Source organism: Trachurus trachurus (genome assembly GCF_905171665.1).
Source record: "Trachurus trachurus genome assembly, chromosome: 18".
NCBI classification, from domain to species: Eukaryota; Metazoa; Chordata; class Actinopteri; order Carangiformes; family Carangidae; genus Trachurus; species Trachurus trachurus.
In genome coordinates, this window is record NC_139909.1 from 10,579,036 (window position 1) to 10,594,779 (window position 15,744).

Sequence of the window (15,744 nt, forward strand, 5' to 3'; positions counted from 1 at the left end):
GTTTCCTGGTTCTTTTATCTTGATGTTATGTAAAATGCATATCTGCCTTCGTTTTAAATTAGCAATGTCAGCATCACTATTGCTTTGTCATTTCCGGCTTGGTCCAGGCTCAGCCACTGACATTATGACAATAAATTGAGATGAATGTGTGGGAGAACAAGTCTACAACTCTTGTGGAGAAATGACCAGGACAGCAGGGATAACTCATCTCTCAGTACACCTGGGGAGGTTTCAGTTTATTTGCTGGTGAAATGCCAATATAAGGTCTCAGCCAATCAGGGACGGACAATACACAATTAGTTTCAGCTGGTTTGTGTTTAAGGAACACTTTAAATGAATGAATGAAATACATATATGTGTACTTTGTTAATGGTGGTAGACAAATGATTAGTTTGACATTTCAGTTGTGCCATGTATAAATACATACTTTTTTTAATTGATTGAAAACATCCATGTGAAAAGCCCAGGATGTTGTCTGATTTCCAGTCACACCCAGTGTTCTGCAATTACATAACAGTTAATGAACCTCAGTGTGCAGGGAGAGTCAAATACACCATTTTGTACAGTAGGCGGAAATTACATATTTGTACTGCATGCAAATTACTGCATGATTTTTTCCCCAAACTGCCTGTGATTAGAATACATTTGGTATGTCTGTGTAGGGGAGACCTGTAGGTACCCATATAACCCATTTCCACTCATATTTATTGAGGTGACAGGTCAAGGGACCATTTGAAAACTGGTGATGTCTGTTTTTTCCCTCAAAACAATTTCATCTGACTTCAAATCATTAGGTTTTTAGCCCTCTTCCTGACAAGGTAGCATGACAAGCTTGGTCACACTGGAAAGCTGAGGTTGTCTTGAATAAATTGGTATCTGTACCTTTGGGCTCGCTCAAAATTTGAGCGTGTTACAGTCTTTGAAAGACAGCCTGACCGGCATTTCTGGCAGCGATCCCACAGGTATCGTAGGGGTGATAAAACATTGCAAAAAACACATTTTGGACAGGTTTTGTTCCGGGGATCACCCAAATCCTTATTTTAGAGGTCCTAAGGATGCAAAAAATCCAGACTAGAAAAAAAATAAGGGGGGTGCACGTGAACCCCTGCTGGGGCTCCTACTAATCCCCTTAAGTGCCGAATCGGAGGCTGGCGAATCGGAGGCTAACTTCAGCGTCGTCCGCTCGGCTACAGGCAGCGTTAGCCGCTGCCAGGCTAATTAGCAGCTAACGCTGATATCAAAACATCGCCGTCACAACGTAGTTGCCGGTCACGGCGTAGACGGCTTCCTTTATTCTTTTTTCAGCCGAGATTAGACTGAGAATTGTCGCCGCCGCAGCAGCAAAGACAGGAGCAGCTAATGGAGGCACCAGAGTTGAACCAGTTAAGCACAGCACTCTCTCTACGAGCTCAGATAGATCCATGGCTCAGATACACAGGCGAGATGAGTCCCGTGTATCTGAGCTCGATTGCTCTTCCTTCATCCTTCAAGTACCCGGATGTCTGTCACAATAAAACTGAATTTGAATTTGAATTTGAATTTTGAAATTTTGAATCTGAATTTTGAAAACTGAATTTGAATTTGAATTTGAATTTGAATTTGAATTTTGAAATTTTGAATCTGAATTTTGAAAACTGAATTTGAATTGTGAGAGTTGGATTTTCAGTGAGGATCAAATTTCATTGGATTTCAATTTCAAATTATACTATTCAGATACAGTTTTCTAATGCAATGATTCAAATTAAACAATACAATGTGAAATTAGGGGATTCAAATTCAAATTTTCAATTCAATTATTCAAGTTTAGCAATTCAAATTCAAATATAAATTATTCAAATTCAATTTCTGGTGGCACAAGTTTCTGCCCATACGCGCCGGTCCGGAGTTCAACCAGGTCTGGACCGCTGAGAACTCCCAGAGCTAACAGTAGCCTAGCAGTTAGCACTGGATGCTTTATAGACACATGTGACTTCCTGTGTTTACGTATCACTCGGGGCTGCTCACTATAACGTTACAAAATCAGACATGAAACTCCGTGACCAGCTGCGGCTGCGGTCTTTTAAAAAACGATTTATTTCCAAAAACCTTCTTTCTAGTGTGTGTTGTGACCAAGGGGGCAGTTGTCGGTCTGAGAAGTGAAGCTCACTTCCGCGCTTCCGCGTTCAAAAAACTGCAATCCCCTCGGCTTCCTCTGGGGGCTGGTGTCAGAAGGGAGCATTCCCCATAGACCCCCATGTTAAAATCGCCGACTTTACATCCTCAGTAAACATGTTAAAAGCCTGGTGTCAGAACGTTTTTTCGTCTCAATCGATAGTTTCTACCCCCGCACACACTCTGAGGGGGGTGATTTTTTTTTTAACTCTACCGTTTTACTGTTATTAGGTTAAAACTCTGGCCAATTAGGGCGCGGAAACGTTGAGTGACAGGTCCGGAGCAGTCCGTGGACAGCTGCTTCGAGGCCAGTGGGCGGGTCCTCGGCCGGCCAATCCAACATGGCGCTGTTCAGGCCGCCATATTTGAGTCACAAAAACGACTCCCCAAAACCAATGGGTGACGTCACGGACGCTACGTCCATTCTTTTTACAGTCTATGGTTGTGACTCTAGTCTCCTCTGCTCTCTGTGTCCTGCTACTGCACTGCCACTGGTGTCAATAAAGTTAGGTTTTTTAAAGCGTTCTTCCTGGTCGGGAGGGGGGGGGGGGGGGAGGAGAGGAGAGCACAAAGTGATTACATATTAAGTAGGTTCAGTTGCTCGTCAAATCTTACTAATCGGACCGAATAATATTATTGGTCAGACTTTTCTCAGAATTATATGAGAATGGAAAAATTATGAGTTTTTAAGCCTGTTGGGTTTCTCTTACATTTTAATGTATCATCAGATTATTAATAGCAGTTTAACTTAGACAAAGAAATGTGCAAAAGTTCCAGAAAGGTAAGAATAGCTTTAAATGTGTAGGTTATTTTGAGGCAGACATGAGATGGAAAGACAACACAGTCACAGACAACATATATGTGATATAAGGACATGTAGAAGCACTGCTAGGCAGAAAAACAACTTTTGAGTTAAAAATACTCAACACAGGAGAAAAAGTGAACACAATAGGGCAGACAGAGAGATTCAGCAAGCTCGTTAAAGATATGTATTGATCTGGTCGGTCCTATCCAAAACCAGTACATACTAACTGTGACAGAGTACTATACTTCATTTCCAGAGGCTGTAGTTATTTCAGATATTTCCTCAGCCACTGTAGTTACAGAACTGACTAAGATATTTGCCAGATTTGGCTATCCCATGGAGGCTGTTACTGATAGGCAGTTTGTGGGACAACTGTTTGGGTCATTCCTTAAGTCATGTGGAATTACAGTAAGCACATCAGAGCATCACCGTATTATTCAAAAAGCAACGGAAAAATCAAGAGGTTTCACAGATACCTGAAGAAAGCCTTCAGAGTGACCAAGTGTGAAGGAAAGACATGGAAAGAGGAACTTCTAAAGATATTGATGGCGTATCACTCAACTCCACACAGAGCGTCAGGAGAAACACCAGCTATGCTAATGTTTGGAAGAGACATCCGCACTAAATGTCCAAACTCGGAGAAGGCAGGTGGAAAGTAACAGATGTCAGAAACCATCATCAATCAATCAATCAATCAATCAGGCTTTATTTGTATAGCACTTTTCATGCCCATGGCAGCTCAAAGTGCTTTACATGTTAAAAACAAGCAATAAAGGGAACACATATTGGGAGACATAGGGAACACATGTTAGGGAGACATACATAGATTCGCAAACACATACACATTCACACAATCATTTTAGAACATTGGATTTTGTCGGGGAAACGCTATCTAATACTCACTCATTTGCAGTGGGGAAAACACTAGATAAAATGAAGTAAAATAAGTAAAATTGAGAAGACGAAAAAGACACTAGGTAAAATGAAATAAGATAGATAGAATGAGAGGATAAGAGAGATACTAGATCAAATGAGGTAAAATAGATAAAAAGAGAAGACCAGAAGGACACTAGGTAAGAATAAGCAGGTGTAGTGGGATAAAATAGAGAAAAGAATGGGTGAATTAAGATAGAATAAAAAAGATAATAATAGTAAATAAATAAATAAGAAAATAAGATAAATTAAATGCATGTTTCAAAATAATAGAAATAGTACGAATCAGTTGAAAGCAAGGCTAAAAAGGTAGGTCTTCAGTTTGCTTTTAAAAATGTCCAGATTCTCTGCCCTCCTCAAGTCCTCAGGCAGTCGGTTCCATAGGCGTGGGCCGTAATGATAAAATGAGGCCTCACCATATGTTTTGTTTGCAACTTTTGGAATAATTAAAAGGCCGCTGCCTGAAGACCTGAGAGTTCTAGAGGGTTCATATGTTAAAAGCAACTCAGATAGGTAACTGGGACCGAGACCATTAAGAGCTTTAAAAACCATTAAAAGGATCTTAAAATCAATCATAAGGAATACAAAACCAAAATTAAACAGTATGACCAGACCAGCAGAGAAAAAGAGCACAACTTCAAAGTTGGTGATGTAGTTTACATTGCCAGTATGGAGAATGGAAAGCTTGACACAACATTCAGAGACACTCGCTAGGTACTACTGAGAAATACCGCCGACAACTCTTTTGAACTGGTCAACACAGAGGATGGATCAAAAGTGATCAGGAATGTCAAACATCTTCGCCGCACACCTGTGGTAATGGACTTTGATGTTTCTGAGCCTTCATCAGTCTGCAACGGTCAAGTCAACAATGACACAGGAGATGTGCCGATTGCTGAGACTGCTCCAGCAGTTGAAGTTCCAACTGTACCTGACCCACCTGTGTCTGAGGTCATCACCACCAGGAAGGGTCGTGTTATCAGAAAGCCCATCAGATACAGAGAGACTTGAAAAAAAAAAAAAGAGAGACTCCTTTGTTTGTTTATGAAAAATGGAAATGACAATGTTTAGATTTATGTGTTTCATACATGTTTTGTGGCACTGTCATTTGAATGAAAGAAAAAAAAATATTTGGAAAGAAAATGTTTTTGATTTAGAAAGTTTGAAACAATGTAATTTGTTTGGAGATTTATGAGAAAGAAGCTTTTATGTTATAGACAGCTTTTGTTCTAAACAAAGGAGGAAACTGTGGTATAGTTAATATTGAGATATCGCGAGAGCAGACAGAACGAGAGTAGAGAACGAGAATACAGAGAACGGAAGGTAAACGAACATTGCCGCTGAACAGAAACGTGTTAATAAAGTAAACATAAAACTGAACTAAAGGACTGCCTATTTTAAACAACACAACAATGTGGTTTGTTGTCTCTCAGTCCAACAGGTGGAGGTGGAGGTGGAGGAGGGGGTGGAGTCTGTCCAGCTGCCCTTCAAGACCACAGCTGGTCTGTCTGAAGACGTCAGAGTGGAGTGGACGGATGGATACAACAGGAAGGTCCATGTGTATGAGAACGGTTCTAAAGAACAGCACCAGGTTTACAGAGGACGAACAGAGATGAATGAAGACCTGCTGAGGACTGGAGACCTCAGTCTGACCCTGAAACACCCCACAGGGAGAGATGAAGGATACTACAGATGCAGAGTCTTCAACAAGGACGGAGACTTACTGAGAAGGACAGCAGTGACTCTCTGGGTCAAAGGTCAGAGTTGTTTGTTTGTCTCTGTCTCTGGTTTTGTCTTCTCTGCATAAAATGTCCAGTGTTGGGGGTAACTCGTTACAAAATTAAATAGTCCAAGTAATATATAACTTTTAAACAGTAATTGTGATGTATCAGACTTTGAGTTTTGTATTTTGTGACTTTGGTTGTGCCATAGTTTTCAGTGTACCAAGGAATGCTGGGATATGTATGTTGAGTTCCGGTTTTGCACAAGCTGAGTAAAGGTGCCATGTGCAGTAAGAGTGACTGCCTCCTGTGAGTTACTAGGGACATAATAATAAAATTAATTTTAAAAAATTGGCGAAGAGGATTAACACTAGAACCGCCAAGGGGTCATTTTTACCCCCCTGGTGTTTTTAAATGTGTAACTCTGTTAAAATAAAACCCCTACTTCTCTCAGTTCATGACTTTTCCTAAAATGGGTTCATTCATCATCTAGTGAATTAGTGAAATAGTGAGGTCTGTGGGATTAAAAAAAATCATTTATACCTCGAACCGAGGGGTCATTTTTACCCCCAATGGAAAACAGCTGTTTAGTGCCATGCCCAACATTCACACCGCTGTCCGGTTGCTTAGTAACGGCTATTAGACGCCGTTTGACAAGTAGCCCACCTATCCTGCCGACCATGCCTGAAGAGAAGAGGAGGAAAAAACGCACTAAAAACAAAATCTCAAAAATGTGCATGAAGTGCCTGACGTGCAGTGTGTGGACCGTATCAACCCAAATATAAGACGGATTGCGCGTGTGTGCGCATAGCGTGTGTGTTGCTACTGAAACTGCAGAACCACGGAAAGCGCCTCAGTCAAACCATAGTTTGTGTGTGTGTGTGTGTGAGAGAGAGAGAGAGAAGCAGATGTGGCGGCGCAAGGAGGTGGTTTTGGTTAATATAATGTTTTAGGATGGTGTAACCCATAGTTGGGTCATTTACAGAACTTCCGTGACCGTGGAGAGCGAAGGTTCGTTTCTCACTGGATTTGTTATCTATGAAGGTTAAATAGAAAATTTAGCTAGGGTGCCCCGCCCAAAAATGTGGGGACATTTTTTGAGAGCCCTAAATCCAAAATGGCTACCGTCCGCCGAGCTGGAAATGATCTTTTCAATGGTTTGGCCCACAGTGCTGCATAATACATGGTTTCTATGACTATTTGGGTCAAGAAGTTCATAAATGATGTAGATTTATTGATTTGACCTATTTTTGACCTTCAAATTCAAGATGGACGCCAATTTTTGGCCCTTTAAATGGCCATTTTTCAAAATCGTCATAGATCCTCAATATTAGGCTCAAATGAAAGCTCTGCTCATACTGAGTTCAGTTTAGGACAGTAAAATTACAAGTAGGCCACACAGAAGTCATCTCACAGGTCAAAAAGATCCAGGTTTGTGGTGAGAAACCAACTTTGCTGATGTCCTTTTCCATTAGTTACCTGAACTGTGTTGGTCAGTGGTCCCATCAATTCATTATGAACCAGGAAATCATTTTACACTTCTCAATAGTATAAAATATCCTATAGCTGTTTTCTGCAATGATTCCCAAATCAGTCAGCCCCAATTCCTCAAAGTGTCTCAGCTAGGAATTTTCCAATGACATTAGCGTGTGGAAACTTAAAGAGTGGGTAAACATGTAAAAAGCGTTTTTGCCATTCATAATGTCATTGTGGAGCTAGGCCTCAGAGGCTGTTTCAACATCTGTGTTCAGGATTTAATTGGTGGGTCTGAAATTAGGGCTGCAATATGTAACGACAGTGTAAGTGTATGCTCATGTCATACTATATATTGCAATTAAATGACGTAAGTTAGTAAGTGACCGATTTTGTTGACGGTGCAAATCCATAATATGTCATGCTTGTGTAACATCACCGCTAGCTAATTGCTTTGCATGTAATCATGACATATTGGCATCATTCCATAGGCGGAGTCAATCTAACAGCTCAATGATAATCCACAACCAGGTAATATTTTATGTGCACCAATAGGTGGTGTGCAGTCACATGATTCCGATGACGCGTGAAGTTCAGATGGGGGGCAGGAAGTGGAGAACGGTAATTGGAAATGAATGGAAAGCGAGTACTCAAAAGTGTTGGGTAAGCCTGCAAGTAGCAGGTATTGTCTAAAAATAGAAAAAGATATCAGATGTGATCCATACACACTGAGGAAAACCGCCCCGCTTTCATCTGTGGGGTGTTTGCAGCTCGGAGCCGATCAGGAAGGGCGGAGGATCGGACGGACGGTGGGTCGGTAAGACGGCCGAGGCAGACGGGGCGTCTCAGACTTGTGGCGCATCATTGAAAAGTTGCATCTGCCTCGATCGTCGTATAACACCTCTTCCTCCGCCGTCAGGCGGTGAACGGCCCCGAGCTGTGAACACCACGCGGCTGGTGGGAATTACATGCCATGTTTCAGTCACATTTTGAGATAACTTCTTTCTCCCTCAATGTTGTTATTATTTTGTTTTTCCCAGTTTGACTGGTTTGTACAGCCGTAGCAGCGCAAAACTTGGGCATTTTCCAACCGTTATCCTGTCGGCAAAACACTTCCTGCCATCCCATCCCATCCCATCCCATCCCATCTGCAGTTGTGACGTTCCATGTGACGTCACCTGCAAACCACCTATGTAGCTATGGCAAGGAGTTATAGACTGGGGTTTTATGTTTGTTTGCAATGTCAAACATGGTCACATTTTTTCACAACTAAAGCTAATCCATAGCTGGTATTATCCCTCACAACAGATAATACTGTAAATGGGTGGGAGTGACTGAGTGAGGAGGAGGAGGATTTCTTTTATTGCGGTGATATTGGTGATATTGATCAGGTCCGTGGGGCCCCTCTGTGTGGAGTTTGTGTGTTCCCCCTGTGCATGTGGGTTCTCTCTGGGTACTCTGGCTTCCTCCCACAGACCAAAGACATGCAGGTGAGGTTAATTGGTGACTCTAACTCTGATAGGTGTGAGTGTGAACGGTTGTTAACCCTGCGATAGACTGGTGACCTGTCCAGGGTATACCATGCCTGAAGGCTCCAGCTCACCTGCAACCTTAGTGCAGGATAAGCAGTCTAGAGAATGAATGAATGAATGAATGAATGAATATTGGTCAGGGGCAGGAGCGGACAGGCCATCTGTGTATTCTGTAGAATCACAGAACTGCCGGTAGTCCAGGACAGCCAGCGGCCACCACACAGTCACCGGTTTTTTCTTTTTTTTCTGTGATCTACCTGTTGACCCTTAAGCCACTTGTGATCGTTTAGTTATGCTTGCAGACTAGGGGTGTAAAGGTATACCGTACTTCGGTATACCGCGGTATTGTAAAGCCACGGTGGTGACACCGTGAGATTTCCAAGCTCACGGTGACGGTAATAGCCTAATTAATTATTTTAATATTATGCAGGGCTGCTGCGCAACTCTAGCCTGATGCATCAGCCGCTTATTTCATTACATTTCATGTAGCGTCTGAACACGAGCCATAGGGATTCGTTTGCTTCCGGGAGGCGGTTGCTTACATTTGCTTCAACTAATCGCTGCTGCTTGGTGGTCACGTGTGCTATACACCGGTTAAGCTCATAGGTTAATCTTGAGCGCTTGAGTTCAACGTCATCGCCTTCACTTACCCGTCTGTTCGCTGATTGGTCCGTCCGCTCTGGCGGACGGAGCAAACCGAAACGCATTGCTAGTTCCCTGACTACATGGTTGAGGCAAATGAAATTTGCCGGAACCAGTAGGCGGCGCTAGCCTGGCTAGCGCAACTCCACTTACACTTTGGGAACTCAAAACACATCACTTAACTTTCACACGCAAGTCGGCTGGAAATAGCTCGCTCCTTCGTTGGTTTCTCTTTTTTTTTCCCTCTCACTGTGACGGTAATTAATTAATTATTTTAATATGCTTCGCTGCCGGCACAACCTAGACGTTGGGAACTCAAAACATTTCACTTCATATTCACATGCAAGTCGGCCGGAAATAGCTCGCTCCTTCGTTGGTTTCTCTTTTTTTCCCCTCTCCGGAGCTCCCCCACAGTTCTGGCAGCCTCACCGGTCTCTCTGCACCGTGGCGCCGTGGAGCTCCAGGCCCCGGTCTTTCTGCTCCTCTTCCCCAGACACAGCACCCTGTGGCCGGTCACCCAGCGCGAGGAGTCTCCCTGTAGCATGAGGCTGTGCTAATGGCTGCTAACGGCGGCGCTGCTCGTACCAGCGGTCGCCGCGGTCCCGTTGCCGGGGACGGCGACGACGGCAACTGGCATCGCCTCATCACCGGCAGCTGGTGCACAGCGGCGGCATCGGGACTGGCGCACAGCCTCATGCTACAGGGAGACTCTTGGCGCTGGGTGACCGGCCACAGGGTGTGTGGGGGAGAGAAGCAGGAAGAGTCGGGGCCTGTCGCTCCGCGGCGCCGCGGTGCAGAGAGACCCGGTCAGGCTGCTGCAGCGGTGCTGAGTTTATGTTGAACAGGTAATCTTTGGTTTTAGTGTGGAAGTTGTGACTGTGAATATGACATTTTACTCCGCATTGAAAGCCGCGTTTGGTTTCTGCAGGCAGCAGCAGGCTTGTTGCTTGCTCCGCTCTGCTCTGTGAGGGGGGGTGAGGTGGGGGGGGGGCGTGTCACGAGGAGGGGGCGGGCCATACGAGCTCGGAGGGGAGGGGGGGTGGGGGGGGGGGGGGTGAGAGGTGCCAGACCAGAGTAGACCATAGTTTTAAGTATAAACCAAATATAAGTTGTATTACTTTACATAAAGCATTTACTTTAATTTTAATACCGTCACCGTGAAATACCGCGGTATACTGTACTAATACCGTTACCGTACCGTACTGTAAAATCCCATACCGTTACACCCCTATTGCAGACAGAGCCAGCCCAAAGCCTAAGCAAACTTTAACACCTGCTTAGGGCCCCATGCCCACTGGGACCCCAAAATACAATTCACTTTTTTGAATCTGTAGTGCGTAACTTCTGTCGATCCCTACAGAAATCCTGCATGATTACAATTACCCTTATAGTCTAGTACGAAGAGGGGGGTATCATGCACCCCCCGGAAATATACTTCTAACCAGTGTTTCTAGATTGGAAAAAATGTGTAGAAAATGATGAGCTATGTTAAAAAGTTGTCAGAATGTCCCATGTATCATTTTTATGCAAATTAGTGCCGCCATTATCGAAAAAACCTAATTTCACTATATCTCAGCCAATATTGCAGATATCTGAACAAATAAGGTGTCTAGACCCATGTTTTGGGGGTCAGAGATCACAATAAAACTATTCATAAAGTGATCACATGTTGGTGGCATGCTTGTAAGCAAACCTAACCCTTTTACCAATTACAAGACGCCAATATTGGAGATACCAAATAAGGTGTCTAGACAGAGGTTGTTGTGTGTTTAACCAAGGTTTATTTGGATCAAACATCATAATAGAACTCTTCTTGATGTGACCACTCTTCTCTTTCCCATGCCAGATAAACAGTCAAGTAAATGGTTCTCCACTATGCATCACTCATCATCGTTTTCACTGAAATCATCAGAGTAAAACTCATCATCTCCTTCCTCTTTCTCCTCCTCTTCCTGTTCATGCTCTCCAGTGTCATGGGGATCAACCAGTGAAGTTGGTAGGATAGGACCACAGGACCACACCGGTTTCAACACTCCTTCATCAGTCTTCATCCATCCCTGCCCCTCATCATAGGGTTTTGGTTTTTCCAGAATAGGTTCATCAGCTCGCTAGTACAAGGCGACACGGTAGTTCACACGTTGGGCATGTGGCTTCAGAGCAGAGTGGCACGAAGGAAGGCCAGCCAGGTCAACCTTAGACTTGCAAGTGAGTTTCTTGTCCTCCCCCACCATGTTGCGTAGCAACTTGGCACGGACAACATCCACTGAAGATTCACAACTCTGTCCAGGCATCAGACAGGTGAATTGCTCCAACTGCCTCAGCATCTCAGGCTTGACACTCTAGCAGTCACTGAGTTGTCTGAATACGTGAAATTGGGGATTCTTCTTCAAGGGCCCCACCTTCGGGGGGACGACCGGGTCGTCGAGTGGCGCTGTGGGTTAAGCAGGCGCCCCATATATTGAGGCTATAGTCCTCGTGCAGGCGGCCCTGGTTTGAATCCCACATCGGACGGCCCTTTCCTGCGTGTCATTCCCCCCCTCTCTGCCTCCCTATTTCCTGTCTCTCTCAACTGTACTGTCAAATAAAGGCATGGAAAAGCCAAAAATATATACATGGCACTGGTACAGTCTTCTCCACTGATATGAACACATAGAACCCAAGAAGAGTGGTGTGGTGGTCTTCTCCCAGGGATTCTGCAGAGAAGCTTCCTGGATCTTCACACTGTAGGGGTCTGATGAAGTCAGCTTTAGCAGCCTTGCCCACAGCTTCTGCTCGTACTGTAACACGTCCATCTCAACATCAGTGGGGACAGATGCACCGGAAGCCAGGCAGTAGTAGTATTGCAGAATCCCTGGGAGAAGACTACCGCACCACTCTTCTTGGGTTCTATGTGTTCAGTGGAGAAGACTGTACCAGTGCCATCAAAGGGAGAAGGAAGGCGGGGCCCTTGAAGAAGAATCCCAGGTTTCATGTATTCAGTCAGTGACTGCTAGAGTGTCAAGCCTGAGATGCTGAGGCAGTTGGAGCAATTCACCTGTCTGATGTCTGGACAGAGTTGTGAGTCTTCAGTGGATGTTGTCCGTGCCAAGTTGCTACGCAACATGGTGGGGGAGGACAAGAAACTCACTTGCAAGTCTAAGGTTGACCTGGCTGGCCTTCCTCCGTGCCACTCTGCTCTGAAGCCACATGCCTGACGTGTGAACTACCGTGTCGCCTTGTACTAGCGAGCTGATGAACCTATTCTGGAAAAACCAAAGCCCTATGATGAGGGGCAGGGATGGATGAAGACTGATGAAGGAGTGTTGAAACCGGTGTGGTCCTGTGGTCCTATCCTACCAACTTCACTGGTTGATCCCCATGACACTGGGGAGCATGAACAGGAAGAGGAGGAGAAAGAGGAAGGAGATGATGAGTTTAACTTTGAAGATTTCAGTGAAAACGATGATGAGTGATGCATAGTGGAGAACCATTTACTTGACTGTTTATCTGGCATGGGAAAGAGAAGAGTGGTCACATCAAGAAGAGTTCTATTATGATGTTTGATCCAAATAAACCTTGGTTAAACACACAACAACCTCTGTCTAGACACCTTATTTGGTATCTCCAATATTGGCGTCTTGTAATTGGTAAAAGGGTTAGGTTTGCTTACTAGCATGCCACCAACATGTGATCACTTTATGAATAGTTTTATTGTGATCTCTGACCCCCAAAACATGGGTCTAGACACCTTATTTGTTCAGATATCTGCAATATTGGCTGAGATATAGTGAAATTAGGTTTTTTCGATAATGGCGGCACTAATTTGCATAAAAATGATACATGGGACATTCTGACAACTTTTTAACATAGCTCATCATTTTCTACACATTTTTTCCAATCTAGAAACACTGGTTAGAAGTATATTTCCGGGGGGTGCATGATACCCCCCTCTTCGTACTAGACTATTAGTTGTTGTTGTTGCACTTCAAGTTGTTGTTGCATATTTGTGCACTTGTGCAGTTTATTTTAAACCAAAGATTAAAAAGCAGATGACGTGTTTACAGCAAATGCATTGTATATTGGTTTATTTTGTTACTTTTTGTAGGCCTAGTTCATAGCATCACACTTGAGTACTATATCATTTGAATGTTAAGTGTAAATCAACCTCAGGCTGCACATTCAGTTGAATTTGGTACCATTTCTGATTTAAAAAAAAAAAAACATAGGCTAGATGTGTAAAAAGAAGCCAGGCTAGGATGATGATTCGTAATGACTGAAAAATTAAATAAGTTTGTAGTAGGTGTGTAAATAATCAATAATCAGTATTATTGGCAGTAATAGCAGGCCCCAAATAAAAATTTTGCTTGGAGGGCTTGTGTGAAAAGTTTATCCCCGTATTAATTGAAACCCGATGTGGCCCGACACATGGGTGCTGAAGCCTGGACCCGACAAGCCGCCCGACTCACTAGCATTGGTTGAGTGAGGTATTATTAAAGAGTACCCAGCGAGCAAGCCGACGTCGAAACAACGTCTTTTCGACGTCATGGTCCGACGTCGAAATGACGTCCCTGGCGGGTGCAGAATGAAAGTTTTTGTTACGTCTTTTTTGGACGTCTTCTGGACGTTCAGTTTTGACGTTTATAGGACGTCTATACAAGGTTCAAATAAGGTTGAAAAATGGTCGGCGTGGACGTCCTCTTGACGTCTTATATTGACCTAATTTGAACGTAATTTATACATAAAAAATATTTTAAATATTTAAAAATATTGACCATAATAAATGGCCATATGAAATTATTATGTAGGCTAGATTAGGCCATGTATCCAATACAGCATTCAAAGTACATTGTAATTGCATGTTATGCACTGTGAAAGTGCACAAATACCATTTGGGTGCGTACATTAAATATTGTTGTTGGCGGTGTGTATGCCCCCCCTTTCCCATGAAGAAGTCCAATGCAGAATTCAAAATACACTTTTATTATTTTTGTTGGAAATTAAATTCAATGTTTTAGTAAAGATAATTCAGTTCATAAACATGAAACACAGTAGTCAAAAAGAGGACTTTGTCTTAAGGTAAGCTTTGTTGAATCACTGCAGAAGACAACTTTAGAGATATTTTATGCTATTGAGAAGTGTAAAATGATTTCCTGGTTCATAATGAATTGATGGGACCACTGACCAACACAGTTCAGGTAACTAATGGAAAAGAACATCAGCAAAGTTTGTTTCTCACCACAAACCTGGATCTTTTTACCTTTGAGATGACTTCTGTGTGGCCTACTTGTAATTTTACTGTCGTAAACTGAACTCAGTATGAGCAGAGCTTTCATTTGAGCCTAATATTGAGGCTCTATGACGATTTTGAAAAATGGCTATTTTAAAGGGCCAAAAATTGGCATCCATCTTGAATTTGAAGGTCAAAAATAGGTCAAATCAATAAATCTACATCATTTATGAACTTCTTGACCCAAATAATCATAGAAACCATGTATTATGCAGCACTGTGGGCCAAACCATTGAAAAGATCATTTCCAGCTTGGCGGACGGTAGCCATATTGGATTTAGGGCTCTCAAAAAATTTCCCCACATTTTTGGGCGGGGCACCCTAGCTAAATTTTCTATTTAACCTTCATAGATAACAAATCCAATGAGAAACGAACCTTCGCTCTCCACGGTCACGGAAGTTCTGTAAATGACCCAACTAGTTTAGTAATGTTATAGAATTCCTGGTACTGAATGCTACACTTTCCAACCAGATCTCTACCGCCTCAGCTCTCACAGACAACCAAAACACTGATGGTGCTTCATGAATGACTGAATCAGTGAAGTGGTTCATACATCATCCAAGTGGTTCATTCGTCACAAGTCACGTGACCAAACCACGCATCGGCACAGTGGTTCGATACAAATGCTTCATGAGCTACCGCGCATGTGTCGGAGGCTTGGGTGTCAGAGGACCATCACTAATTGTCACCTCCGCAAGCAAACGGCAATGCGTGATGACGTAGCGGCAATTGAGTGCCGTCTCGTTTCCTAGGGGAATGTTTTCACCCCTAACCCTTGTCACTCGAAACAGAGGGCCGACGGGAAGGGGTAGACGGAGGGGAAGGGCTAAGGTGTAGGGCTAAGGGGGAGAATTGGGATTGGGATTGGGATTGGGATTCAACAGTTTGAGGATTATTCACCATGACAGATTATTGCCCAAATATGTTACGGACCTCAACTGAGTGGCTCGTAAGGCCCGGAACACATCAAAGAAATGAAGCGGAAACAACTGTTGCCACCAAATAATAACAAATGTGTATTGGTTCAAACAAACAAATACTTAAGAAAGCAACAAACCAAATGGGTTGGAGGTTCCCGGCCAAAACAAACAAAAGAGAGGGGAACACTGAGCCAGCCATCGGCCGTCGTACTCAGTGCTCACCCCCGAAACTAAGCCTGCCTAACCAATCACTAAACCTAAGTGAAAGAAAAGGTCACCCGAAAACAGGACTACCGGGAA

At 43.5% G+C, this 15,744-nt stretch overlaps 1 protein-coding gene across 1 annotated transcript in view; it reads left to right on the forward strand.

Annotated features, from left to right (window-relative positions):
* Window positions 1-8,026, forward strand: part of LOC311001870 (uncharacterized protein) — a gene marked incomplete at both ends in the record, with an annotated part of 53,405 nt that extends 45,379 nt beyond the window's left edge. Inside the window, 2 exons of the mRNA XM_083993049.1 lie at window positions 5,323-5,480; window positions 8,003-8,026. Coding sequence (XP_083849175.1) covers window positions 5,323-5,480; window positions 8,003-8,026 — 182 coding nt within the window. The remainder of the gene's footprint in view (window positions 1-5,322; window positions 5,481-8,002) is intronic.
* Between the last annotated feature and the right edge of the window lie 7,718 nt (window positions 8,027-15,744).